At 34.7% G+C, this 13,965-nt stretch overlaps 2 protein-coding genes across 3 annotated transcripts; one reads left to right on the top strand and one right to left on the bottom strand.

Annotated features, from left to right (window-relative positions):
* Nucleotides 1–424: 424 nt before the first annotated feature.
* nif3l1 (NIF3 NGG1 interacting factor 3-like 1 (S. cerevisiae)) lies at nt 425–6,467 on the top strand. Of its 2 annotated transcripts, none has more exons than XM_046854917.1 (7): nt 425–497; nt 1,375–1,953; nt 2,045–2,201; nt 2,509–2,632; nt 4,070–4,208; nt 4,946–5,029; nt 6,151–6,467. In XM_046854917.1, exons 2-7 carry the CDS (start codon nt 1,389–1,391, stop codon nt 6,333–6,335), a joined length of 1,254 nt encoding a protein of 417 aa, XP_046710873.1. In that variant the 5' UTR covers nt 425–497; nt 1,375–1,388; the 3' UTR covers nt 6,336–6,467. The 2 variants fall into 2 exon arrangements, with proteins under 2 accessions (XP_046710873.1, XP_046710872.1); XM_046854916.1 differs by lacking the exon at nt 425–497 and adding an exon at nt 535–680.
* Nucleotides 6,468–6,485: 18 nt separating this feature from the next.
* Nucleotides 6,486–9,559, bottom strand: gdpd3b (glycerophosphodiester phosphodiesterase domain containing 3b). Its single transcript, XM_046853893.1, has 10 exons — nt 9,415–9,559; nt 9,210–9,252; nt 8,330–8,465; nt 8,187–8,232; nt 7,963–8,081; nt 7,795–7,884; nt 7,554–7,687; nt 7,090–7,149; nt 6,733–6,784; nt 6,486–6,629 (listed from the first exon to the last, which is right to left on the bottom strand). Exons 1-10 carry the CDS (start codon nt 9,557–9,559, stop codon nt 6,504–6,506), a joined length of 951 nt encoding a protein of 316 aa, XP_046709849.1. The 3' UTR covers nt 6,486–6,503.
* Between the last annotated feature and the right edge of the window lie 4,406 nt (nt 9,560–13,965).

Here is a 13,965-nt window from a genome sequence, read left to right as displayed (position 1 = left end):
CTAGAGGTTTTGGGTGCTTTTTGGATGCTTTTTCCTTGCTTTCCAATCCAACTCATCCTAAACCCTCTCAACTGCATTTAGTTGATTGTGGAAGCCAGGCCATCAACAGTATACTTCGAGCATGATAAAAATCAGTGCATATATATATATATATATATATATATATATATATATATATATATATATATATATATATATACATATATAAATATATAAAAATGACAAGCCCTTTTTAACTATATATAATACTACCATTGGGTTAAATATAAAGAACAATTTATTGCTTGTTTTAAACAATAAACTATATTTATAAATTTCCTGAATTTCCCCGTGATGAATAAAGTGATCTATTTGATCTATCCAAATTTGTCTTTTGATGGAGCTTTTGTGACCATGCCTCTTCTCAGTTAACATGATCGAAAACGTTTTCTCGTCCAATCAGAGTTAGCGTTGTTCAGAAGTCCCGCCTCCCGGAAGTCTCAGCAGTGTCACTGCCGGTAAGATGGCGTTGAGATAGTTAAAAATGTTTTTTGTGTTCGTGCATTTTCCTGCCAATAAGCAATATGTTTTATCTGCAATATTAGTGTGCAATATTTTGCAAAAGAAAACTAGCTTTTTTGTAAGGCTAATGCCAAACCAACTAACGGAAATGTGCGGGTGTTAGCTTGCGAGCTACCAAAGTAAGGGGGTCAATCTCAAATTGCTCCGTTCTCCCTAAATACATGCACTCTGTAGGGTTCATATTATTGGCGTTTACAGTCTTTCTAGTGCACTTAATGTCAACAAGGAATCCAAATGGAACGCAGCCATTTATATTTAAGATACATTGACACAACTTTGTCATTGCATAGTGCAGGTACACAATTTAGCATCTACAAGAAGTGTAAATTATACCAAGTGTGCAAACTGATCAAATGCAGATAAATATGTAAATATATGTACAGCAAATAAACAAAAAAATGTGTAGAAGCTGTTGAGCAAGTGCTTTAAGACTGTGTATACAATATCGAATTCTATAGATATTATATATTAATATTAGATTAGTGCAAGATTTGTGTAAGACACATTATATGAAAACATAGGTGGGTACTTTGTATTTACAAAAGTTATTCCCAGTGTATATACAGATGTATATAGAAGATAAACTAGGATATCTATAGGATATTTCAATTATATACAGTTATAATTATCCAGAGATGATTCAGAATGTACAGAGTGGAGCAAACCTGCATTATGATCACTGGCAGTAAAATCAGTAAAGCATCAGTGAGCCATTAGTGTCGTAGCGGTGTTGTGTAGAGTTCATCACGGTGATGGTAGATGAACCTGAAGCTGGCCATGAAAATTTCATGATTATTTCTTATTCTTCCACAGAGGTCACTTCATCCATGTTTACTCGGTCTATGAACATCTCAAGACAATTTTTCAGGTTGAGCTGCAGCCTGTCTCAGTTTAATCTCAACTCAAACACCGCCCACCTCCTGAGGAAACACCCCTTACTGAGATTTGCACCATTCTATCATTCTTCCATTTGTCATCCATTTTGCACCCCCACTTTTTTTCCTTCTTCTCATTCTATCTCTCATTTGCCTTCTTCGATGGATTTGAAGACTGTTCTGGAAGTTTTAGAGCAGTTTGCTCCGCTCTCATTGGCTGAATCTTGGGATAATGTTGGTCTGTTGGTGGAACCAGGCAAACAGCGTCCAATAAAGACGATCCTCCTCACCAATGACCTGACTGCTGATGTCATGGATGAGGCTGAAGCGATGGCATGTGACCTCATCATTTCATATCACCCACCGCTTTTCCGGTCTTTCAAACGGCTTGTTCAGAAGGATTGGAAACAGCAACTGGCTATAAGAGCTATAGAAAGTGGAATAGCTGTTTTCTCACCTCATACATCATGGGATTGTGTGAAAGGCGGACTTAATGATTGGTTGATAGAAGGCGTAGGTTGGTTATTTTTTTATTACAATCTAATAGCAGTTAAATCTTATTAACCTGCATGTTTTTTCATCAACCACAAATGTATTATTATATACAGGTAGTGGGCAAGTGTCAGTGCTAAGCCAGGCTGTCTGTAGCTCCTACCATAAGCACAGACTGGAATTTACAGCCAGAAATGAAGAGGAGCTCAATAATATGTTGAAGGACATCAGAAAGACATCAGAAAGCGAAACATTTCACTACAACATACTTAGGTATGTGGACATTTAGATCTAAATTGTTAATTTTTCAGAAGTAGAAATTAGAACGTGTAAAGTTTTGATATGTAAATGATTTCTGAACATCACCACCATCTAGTTTGCATAAGCAATTAAATCACTATCAGGTAAAAATGTAATTTAGTTCGAGTCACGCAATTGCAAAATGGGGATGAAAATAAAACATTCTCACATTCTCTATTAAATGGTTAGACTCTCGTTTCCATGCATTTCATTGGCTCTGTACTTGTACTCTGGACAATGACAATAAAGTCTAATCTAATATAATCATGTGTGTTTTCAGGACTGAACAAGAGACACTGCAGGTTATGTTGACCTGTCCCAGCTCAGGACTGACCCCTACTGTTCAGACTATATTAGGAAACGCCACAGCCAGCAAGTCTCTAAATATCACACAGATCCAGCAGGTAAACAGAGCTGTTTTTACACCTCATATACTGTGCGTATTCTCTCTTCATAATAGTGTTAAGAGCTGGTGTCCGTCTTAATATTTAAATTAAATTACAATTCATTATGCAGATTAGACCAACCCTGTCAAAATGGCCAGTTTCGATTTTTGGTCACAGGAACCAGAGATATAACTTTAGAAAAAGGGATTCAACAGTGATTCACTCCAGATGTGATCAATCTGATGGCAAACAGTGTTAGAATTCAAACAGCAAACAGTTAATGCAGTTAGATGTAAGCAATTTAAGCACATTATTAGTAAGTTGGATCAGTTGGTGTCACTGCCAAGCAATATCTTGCTGGACAGGTCTTGGTCCATAAGACCCTCTAGATTTGTGTCGGTAAGCAAACTCATTGCTCTGATACAGGCTCACTTCCTGTGAGCTGCTTCACAGAAACGTGATTAGATTATGCATTTTCCAGTGTTACAGGAAATGTTTTTGAATAATGTTTTTAAATATAATCTGAAGTGGTTATCGCTAGTATTTAACCATTCTTCAGCAGTCAACACTCCTAGTCCCCTAAATAATGCAACGTTTTCTAATACACTGGTGGATAAAGAAAGGGTGAAATCTGCTTTATATTTGAGTTAATTGAAGTTTGCAGCTTCTATAACTGAGATAAATGCATCACAATTCTCAACCTATTTCAGTGTAAAAAGTGACCGTTTGTGTCTTACCCTCCATGTGCAGTGTGTCAATAATCGTCTTCTGGACAACTGTCAAGTCAGCAGTCTTTCCTCATAATTTGTTTAGCCTAAACCAGACTGAGTTGCCTTTTAAAGGCTCAGAAAACCTTTGCAGGCGTTTTATCTATAAAATATACGAGTTTCACTTTTTGTATTGAATTACTAAAATAAATTACCTTTTTAAATGATATTCTAATTTATTGAGACGCACCTGTAGATCGTTTAACGTATCACACCTGAGTAAAAAATTAATAAATTAAAATCAGTTTTGTAATACAAGTGCACTTTAATGTAGTACATCTACATAGTTTAAAGACTGTTAAAATACAATATAAAAAGAATTAAAAGTACATTTTGTTACATTGTATTACATGTTGCTGAATAATAAATTAAAGTATATTTTACAAGTTTGCATTTACAAGTTGTATTTATTAAAAGAACTGTACTACAATGCAAAAAATATTTGCAGTTGTTTATATTTGTGGTCAACATATTAGAAATTATTGAATTTTATTCAGTTTATAAACTTCTTAATAAATGAATTTGACATATAATATTTTCTGCCTCTAAGTCTAATGAGAAAGAAAGGAAGTGGAAAAACCAAGAAAAAGCATTGTTTTTTAAAGATTATAATATATGCTGATGAATTGCTGTTATTAAATGACAAGTAGAATGAGAAGGCATCTTTTTTTGCTGTGTGCATCTGTAGCCACCATTACTAGGCTGTGGTCAAGGACGGCATGCTGTGTTGGATGAGCAGATATCCATCACTGTGGCACTTCAGAGAATGAAGAAGCACCTTGGTCTGCCTTATCTTAGACTGGCTCTGGGAAATCAGAAAACGTTCGGTAATGATAATGAATCGTAATTAATAATCATTCTTTTGTTTTATAAAAAGATGAAAGTGTGAGAGGCAGACAACAAATCTGTGCTTTTGCTTTTCCAGGCTAAATCTGCTTCTGAAAAATTGCACTTTTAGTAGGAATTATGTATTTATAATAAGCTTTTTTAAACTCTGGACATTAATGTTCTTATAAGGTGTATTCATTGTTTGCCTCACAACACAAAAATATCCATTTAGAGAAGTATAATTCTGCATCTCCTTCATCTTGTGCTTACTGACGTGGTCCGTTTTCTTCACATTCACTCATTTGACAAACGGCAATTTACAAAAAAAACTGTTTGTTTAGTAATCTATTTAGATCGACCCATGTTTGACCATTTCATAAAATTATATAAAAAAAATTAAGTAAAATGTAACAAAAATGAATCAAATGTCCCTGTGCCGGTTTGATCATTTATTGACTTTGTCTTCATTCAGTTTACTTTCCAAATGATATTTGAATTTTAAGTTTATGATCGTTTTTATTTTTATTGTATTTCCATTTCTTTTCTTTTATCATTCTATTTGTTAATTTAAAAATATTTTAGATAGTTTTTAATTTCAGATGACAAATTCAACATTTTTCTCTTTCCTATAAAAAAACTGAAACAGAAAGTAAAAAGAAAGCACTAGCGACTTTAGCGATCGTTTGCCGTTTATAATAATTGAAGGTTGTGTGTTTTATCTCAAATATTTCCCAAGAATCTGTAGTGAAGAGTGTAGCTGTGTGTGCTGGCTCAGGAGCTTCAGTCCTGCAGGGTGTGAAAGCAGACCTCTACATCACTGGTATGCCTTCAGACACGCACACAGACACACTTATTTTTGTTGAATATTTATTCATTTACTTATTTATTAGAAACAGAGATGATTTATTATTAGTAATATTATTTACGATAAAAATAGAGAATAAAAAAAACACAGTAAGAATGTTAAAATAATAACCGAAAGATAATTTGTATGTTAAACTCTTATGGCTTTGTGATCATTTTGCCTGGAAATAATACAGTGAATGAGCAATACAACTGTTTCTCACTTTACCATGTAATCATGTGAAATACAATTCTATGTCAAACAAGTCTTAACAAAATGTTATGTTTGATTTTAAATATGGACTTGAATCATTTAAACATCAAAGACACAATATATCAAAGAAAAGTCAACTTTTTTTAAAATGGCATTCAAAATTTAAATGATATATGAGGTCATGGTTCTCTGTGAGGATCTGTAAATGATCAGACTTCCTGGTTTGCCAGAATGGTGGCCATTCTCATGGGAATACAGCAAGTTTTTAAAAGAGGAACCGAGATAGCTGATGGCAAAATCCATGGTTTTAGCAAATATGCAAATCAGGAAGCATATTCTCTCTTGGAGCATGATCGATTTATTAGTGTGTATGTTGATACTTTTAACTTCTCCTTTTACCACATTAGACGAGTGTCATATTAACAAAGAAGGTCAAATCTTCCGATGATGTTGATAATTATATAATTAATTCCATTATGATAGAATTCATCCAGATTTTTGCACAAACAGCCCAAATTACCTTTTTTTTCGACCGCTCTGCACCTTTGATTCTATATTTATAAATGTATTTGTAAATTCATTTCAGTAAATGTTTCAGCATATTTGTGTTTGTGGATTTGACTCAATATTCTTAAAAAAAATAGCGGAAGTAAATAGACGGATTAATATTAAACTTCTACTCTAATTCAGCTAAAGTACAATCAGTAGCACACAATATGTGTCCTCACAGGTACAGTTTATATTATAGTAATTACGAAGGTTTAGATGAGCACAACCCTATTTGGATATTTTTTTCGTATTGGGCCTCGAGCACTTCATTAAGAGCTTTAAGAATATTCAAAATAATGTTAAGAATATTTTAATTACTGAAATATCATTTTCAGGCGAGATGTCTCATCACGAGGTACTGGATGCTGTTTCTAAAGGCACAAGTGTGATCCTGAGTGAGCACAGTAACAGCGAGAGAGGTTTTCTTACTGTGTTTAAGAAGCACCTAGCTGCACATCTGCCAGACTCTGTTACTGTAACAATCTCCCAAAAAGATAAAGACCCACTGCAGATCATTTGATTTCATTATGCTCATTGTACAACAGTTACTCTGCCAAATCTGGTTAACTGTATCCTTACACCTTCCCCACATGTTTAACATTGGATTTCATAATGATTTAAAAGGAATAAATATGATCAATGTGCAACACTGGAATGTAGTCAGTTTTTACTTGTCACACCTTTGCTCTTAAACAGCAGGATGTTTTTGCAGGTAGTCTGACAGCATGGTGGGATAATCGGTCATAACTCCTGTAGCGCCAAATGCAAAAGCAGCAGCCATGTCCTCCTGATTGTTACACACAAACAACTGGACCTGAGGGAGAAAGGGCACAGGGGGCAGTTTACAGAGAATATCACAGCTGTCTGATTTAATCCTCATGAATGAGTAAAGACATTGACAAACCCGAAAAACCCACCTGCATGCCTCGCTTTACCAAGTGCTCAAGCAAAGATTTTCTCATTGTCAACCTGAAGAAGAAACAAAAACAAAACTATTTAATGCTTTTATTTATTCATTTATTTTTGGCAAACGTTTAATCCTGGTTAGGGTGAAGTGTCTGTCCCAGAAACACTGAGCACGAGGTTGAATAAACCTTGGATAGGATGACATTCCTTCATGGGGCATCATGAACACTTTAATTTACACATTAGGCAATTTAAAATAGATAACCCACCTATGGGAGGAGGAAACCGGAGAACCCAGAAAAGAAACTCAAAGAGCACATGCACAGAAATTAAACACAAATTATCAGAGAATACGACTGGTGACTTACTTTTCAATGAGAGAAACCACAAAATTGTTCTTGAGAAAAAACTCCTCTGGAATATAACTCCTGAAAGAGCATATACAGGCAGGTTATTCTATTAACACTCATTACATTGTAATGAGATTTGTCACACATCCTATGTATCACCCTATGAACTGGAATATACCATCAGACAATCCTGTATTTAAAAACCTGCGTGAGCTTGTGGACTGTACTCTCTCTCACAATCAAGACAAATCGAGAGAAGATTTGAAGAATGTTTTTCATCTCTGCAGTGCAGTTACAGAAACTAAAGAATATCGTTTGTGCCCGTGTGGTGATTTTAAATTGAGTTATCTTACTTTGATACATAAATAACTTAGTATGACATGCAGTGAAATGCATTCCATATACAATTCAGAACTTGCACTGTTTAGAATATCTGAATAGGTATTTCTTTAAAATTTTGAACAGAAAAAAAATCGACTGACCTGTTGATAACTCTGGGCAAATAGAACTGCAATAGGCTTTCTCCCAGAGGGCAGAAGGGCAGGAAGCCAGTATAGTAGAGTACTAGAAGAAGGATCACTCGTCTAGCAGTGAAGCTGTATGGCATGAAGGGATTCTGTGCATGCAGTTTCACAAGTTAGATTATAAAGTATTAAATCCTTTCAGGTGTTAAATAAAGAATTGATACATCAATTATTTATAGATTGCAGACATTTCATATACCTGTTTCCTGCATTTTGCCATGATGTGAGAGTCTTCAGTGGCCCAAACAGTGATGCCTTCCCTGTCATACTTTTTCACCAGGGAGGAGACCTAAATAACACAATGCTGTTATTATCACAAAAACTATCGATATTCAATTTCTCTCCTTGTAATCAGTCAAACACAAACCTTTCGTATCAGCTCATCACTGTCTTGTTTAACCTCGATGTTGATTGCAATTTTGGGGAACCTTTTGAAAACGTCTTCCAGCAGGGCAATTCTTCGGTCCTCTCCCTTACCGTATTGCCCTGATGAAGAGTTTCAGACGTTCATATTATATTTAACTTCACTGTAATCCTTTTTTTTCTTTCATAGGCTAGCATTAAATTGCACTCGAATTTAAACTAACTTACCAACACTGAATGTGACCTCAAGCTTCTTTCTATATAGCGGCAAGTCCTAAGCAATAAACAATAAAATATTATTAGATAAAACTTTTTTATTTAATGAAAATCCGTATAATAAAACAAATAATGAGAATTTTTGTAATGCTCACCTGAAATTTAACCAAAGAAACATCCACATTAGATCCTGTCTGTCTTTCAAGGTTTTTGTCATGGCACACCACAACATAACCATCTAAAGTTAAATGACAGTCCAGTTCCAACATCTCAGTTCCCACATTCACTGCACTGAGGGGGAAGGCAGAGAGCTAATTATTATTACTTTTATTACCTATCTGTATAATCTATCCTCTTAATGCTTCCCTTCCTGTATCCTGTGATTCTCCTCTGCTGCACTACTGATTGTTACACTTGCACATATTTAATGCCAGAGCTTTCAGTTGCATGGTTTCTAATAAAGTTGGATTCTATTATTTAAATATCTCCTGTGAACTCATTTGTTGAAAATCGCTTTTTCGCATGTTACTACTGCCTGCTGTTCCTAGGAATTTAATTTCTTCCCAATTCTACCCATTCTTGAAAAATGCTGAGTATGTAATCTATTTTTATAATTATTATTACTAAAAATATTAGTATACTAATAATATCATTGGTATGATTAATTGAATTATTAGCCAATGATTATGATCTGTGTAGCTACATATTTCTTGCATAAGTTATTCATACACATCCACATTCTTATAAAAATTCATATATCAATTAAAAAGGGGCTAAAGCAATATGTTTAAAATAATTTTTTAAAGGTTATACAGTTTAGAACTGCTAAATAAATGAATTAATAAATAAATAAATACTTCAGAGTTCTCTCACAAAACAGATCACAAACATTATTTCTAAAGATGTAAAGCATTTTATAAAACTTAAACTTTTTTTATCATTATGGAGAAGCTCTGATCCAGTCATTAAGGCTTTAAAATAAATTGAGACATACTAAATTGAATTGAAATTATATGAAAGATCTGTCTTACTTACTGTGCAAAAGCCTCCATTGTGTTTTCTATCTTTTCACCTGCACCTGAGTGAAATGATCAAGAATATCAATTAGATAATTATCACTATTATTATCCAGACAAGTAAATATCACCATTTAATGTAGGATATGAAAAAGCAAACACTGGTTAAAATTATATAGTTGCTCCAAAAAAACAATCACAAAATTAGAAAACTAATTTCTCACCTCCTCTGTGAGAAATATGTCTGCTGCAAAAGGCTACACGTTTCTTTTTATGAAGAATAAGTGGGTTATGTAGCAGATAAAAAGAGCAAAGGATGTAAAATCCTACAGCCACAATCAAGAGCGCAACTCCCGTCTCAGATTCCATGGTGTGCGATAGTACGTTGTATTGTGAGCAACAGTTTAATTTATCTTGGTCTAATCACACTGTTCATGCGTGACCTAAACCATCAGAATATGCACGAGGGAACATGTGAGTGTAGGTGTGTGTAAATAGTGTCAGGAGCTGTGTCTGGTCAGGTATAACATGACAACAGTTTATTTGGTTTATTGGATGGAAGACTGAGGGTAAAGAGTATATATAGATATAATAACGATGTTTAATGGAACAACAATATAACATGTTCACTGTTGCATGATGTGAAGTAGAATAAGTTGAAATTTTATGCATGTAAACTTTGTCGCACCAAGGAATTGTTTCTCCAAAAGTATGCCTTTATAGCTTATCTTTAGCTTCTGTTGAAAAGACACACCACAAAACGTTCCACAAGACATCACAAGGACTATTGCCTCTTCACAAGCCTGGGATCCTGTCTCCTCTGTGATATCCTCTTTCTAAGAAGGTATTGCATATATCTTGCGGTCAGTATTATGCACTGCGTATCACAATGGACACCACAAAACTACTCATGCTTCCCACAATTACACAATGCTGAATCCAGTCATGGCATAACGCACATCACTTTAAAAGGACTTCCTCAGTTAGATCTTTACATGAAAAAAAATGGCACACAACATTTAAATTTGATTTTGAATTTAATTGAACTCAGCATTTAGCAGAGTGGATGTACGCAATTCAGCTGGTCCGGACGACATACCGGTACAACTGGCACAGGTGTTCACTGACATTTTCAACCTGTCACTGGCCCAAGCCACGGTTCCTACATGCCTGAAGACTACAACCATCATACCAGTGCCTAAGCACTCAGCTGCCGAATGCCAGTTGCACTCACCCCTATTGTTATGAAGTGCTTTGAGAACCTAGTTCTGAATCAGGCTCACTGCAGGCTTACCACCGACACTAGACCCACACCAGTGTGCCTATCACCCAAACATTTTAACATAGGATGCAGTTTGCACAGCTCTTCGTTCAGCCCTTACCCACCTGGATAAAAACAACACCTACATCAGAATGCTGTTCATTGACTTTAGATTTGCATTTAGTACAGTCCTTCCCACTGTACTGATCACTAAGCGCAGTGACCTGGGTATCTGCACCTCCACTTGCAGATGGATTCTGGACTTTCTTTTCAACAGACCTCAGTCTGTTAGGTTGGGCAAACAGGTATCCTTAGCCCTCATTCGGAACACTGGCGTCCCACAGGGCTGAATCTACATCAATGGAAATGAGGTAGAGAGGGTCTCCAGCTTTATGTTTTTGGGAGTTTACATCTCTAAAGTGTCTGTCCTGGCACCAAAACATTTCAGGTCTGGTTAGGAAGGCACAACAGTGCCTGTGTCTTAAACAGTCTTAAGTAAGTTAATCTGTGCCCAGGGATTCTAATGAGTTTTTACCACTGCATCATCAAAAGGTGGCTCTACAAAGTATTGACTTTGGGGGGGTGAATAGTTATGCACGCTCAAGTTTTCTGTTTTTTTGTCTTATTTCTTGTTTGTTTCACAATAAAAAATATTTTGCATCTTCAAAGTGGTAGGCATGTTGTGTAAATCAAATGATACAAACGCCCAAAAAATCCATTTTAATTCCAGGTTGTAAGACAACAAAATAGGAAAAAAACGCCAAGGGGGGTCAATACTTTTGCAAGGCACTGTACAATTGTACATATTACATATTGTATTTTTTATACGCCTCATTCTCTACACCTATTGTGCCTTACATACATCTATTTTATTTATGTTTATCTATTTATACCTTACTGTACATCCTGTCTAATCTATCTATCTATCTATCTATCTATCTATCTATCTATCTATCTATCTATCTATCTATCTATCTATCTATCTATCTATCTATCTATCTATTTTGTACTGATGTGTTACAAGTGAGGTGTTAAAGTTTCAGTTTGCAGTTAAACAGCAACAGTAAACACATTTAGCACAGTTCAGTGTTTTTCCGCAGCTTAAAATACACTCATTATCACTAATATCCACTAAGTGTGCCTGTACTGCTACTGGTTTTTAGAATGGGACACCTGTCTACTCATAAACACATTAAAGGTCGTTAGACTTAACAATCTCCAATTCCACACTCCCTTACACACTCCCTTACACACACACACACACACACACACACACACACACACACACACACACACACACACACACACACACACCACACACGGGGATGTAATGACCTTAAGACTGGGAGACAAACTTTAGGAGGAGGGGCAATCACACCTCAACTTCCTCTCTTGCCCAGTTTGTCTTTTCTAACACCCCATCAAGTGGCAAATAAAAACAACAACTACAACACTTGGCTTAACTTTAAGAGCTGGGGAAACAGAGAAGTTACCAACCAAGAGGGGGTCTTCCTACAGCTTGTCAAGGTCACCACATGTGAACTAATGAACTTGATTTAAGTGATTTTGCAAAAATGTACCTGCGCTTAATTCTGAAAATTGTTTTCAACTCACATAGCATTGTTTAAAAATGGAATAACTTAAAAACAGGCCTACAAGTAATTGTATTTCATTTTTTATATTATTTAATAATAATAATAATTCAGATCTAGAGCGTTCCACTTTCCCCTGCCTATTTATTTAATGACAAATTTATAACTGGATTTCTGTAAATCTGCAGTGTGGCAGTCTCAATAAATTGTATTGATTTGAATTGAATTGAATTGAATTGAATTGAATTGAATTGAATCGAATCGAATCGAATCAAATCGAACAGATCACATTCAATTGAATTGAAGTAAACTGAATTGAATTGAATTGAATCGAATCGAATCAAATCAAATCAAATCAAATCAAATCAAATCAAATCAAATCAAATCAAATCAAATCCAAATGAATTGAATTGAATTGAATTGAATTGAATTGAATTGAATTGAATTGAATTGAATTGAATGAAATTGAAATGAACTGAATTGAATCAAATCGATGAGCAAGCTTGAGGAGACATGGTGAAAAAATCTTGCAAAACAAACTAATAAAAAAAAAAACAATAAACCAGATGTTATTCCCCTTAGTTATATACACTATATCTTATAATGGATTGTGTGAAACAAATATCTTTAATTGTAAAATGATTATCTGTTAGAACAAAATAAACCTGAAAAAATTGTAGTAAAAGAAAACTCCTAACAATTCAGCTGACTAAACAGACTAAGCTGTTAAAGGCTTAATGACTGTGGGAAGTTGTTATTTCATCCAGCACCTTGTTGCTTGTTATTCTACAGCTCATTGTTATTGAAAGGCTGTCTCAGGAATGTTGGATACATTGGGTCTGAGCTGTGGTGTTTACCTAGAAGACCAAACTGCAGCAAGAAGGCCAATCTGTGCCACAGGCTTCTAGGTGAAAACTGCCATCCACACCTTTACCAGAGAGAAGAAAGAAAGAAAGAGTCACAATGTTTCTATATTCAGTTTGCGCTGCCATGTAAACCTTAATTGAATAATAAAATGTTCAATAGATTGTACCAACAAAAGTAACTTTATTATTAGTTTCCTAAGGGATTGTATTAAATGTGAAATAATTTCCACATGCCTCCTCAGTGTAGATTTATTTTATGTTCATCATCCAACAATTCAATTATTCAGCTTTTTTCAGCATTTTGTAAATGTGTACTTACAGGACGACATAGATTTAAATTAAAATAATTTGTAAACCTGTTTGTTTTTAAGTTATTTAAGTTTTGATTGATTCAGCTGTTTTGATATTGATACGAATCTGGCTTTCCTTTATGAACACTTTGACAACCACTGATATACACAATCCAAACAGATAAGTTCTTATAACTTTATTTTATATATATTTATATGATATAACTTTATTTTTATAACTTTATTTTTATTTTATTTTCTATTTATCATCTGAATGTTCTAGTATTTAACTTATTTCGAACTTGTACCAGTCAAATATTCTGCAATATTTTACTAGAATTTCATTCTCAATGAGTTATGACTGAAAAGTATCTGGTGAAGTTATAACATGACTATAAGATGCAAATGGAATCCACTTAAATGGTGACGATAATTGCCCATAATTAATTACAACAGATTCTTTAATTTTTTTTGTTAATCTCAAGTCTGTATAAATGTTGTATGCCTTCGTACAAATTTGCATGAATGTGCTCTTGAGTGTGTATGTGCTTGTTTGTTTAAACAGTATGCAAAGGACAGGCATGTGGTCCTTCTAGGCCTGATGGAGACTGAAGAAAGGGAAAGGGTGTGAAAACTTTGTGCCATTTGGTTGATATGCTAATACACACTCACCTATATAACACAGAGATAGAACCACTGGCTGGAAACAAGACAAGACCAAGAGAATAAGCAAGACATGTTAGGGCATTCATAATAAATTGGAAGA

The sequence above is a fragment of the Silurus meridionalis genome, chromosome 7, assembly GCF_014805685.1.
Source record: "Silurus meridionalis isolate SWU-2019-XX chromosome 7, ASM1480568v1, whole genome shotgun sequence".
Classification (NCBI taxonomy): Eukaryota; Metazoa; Chordata; class Actinopteri; order Siluriformes; family Siluridae; genus Silurus; species Silurus meridionalis.
Note: the sequence above shows the minus strand (reverse complement) of the source record. Positions and strands in the feature narration are given on the sequence as shown.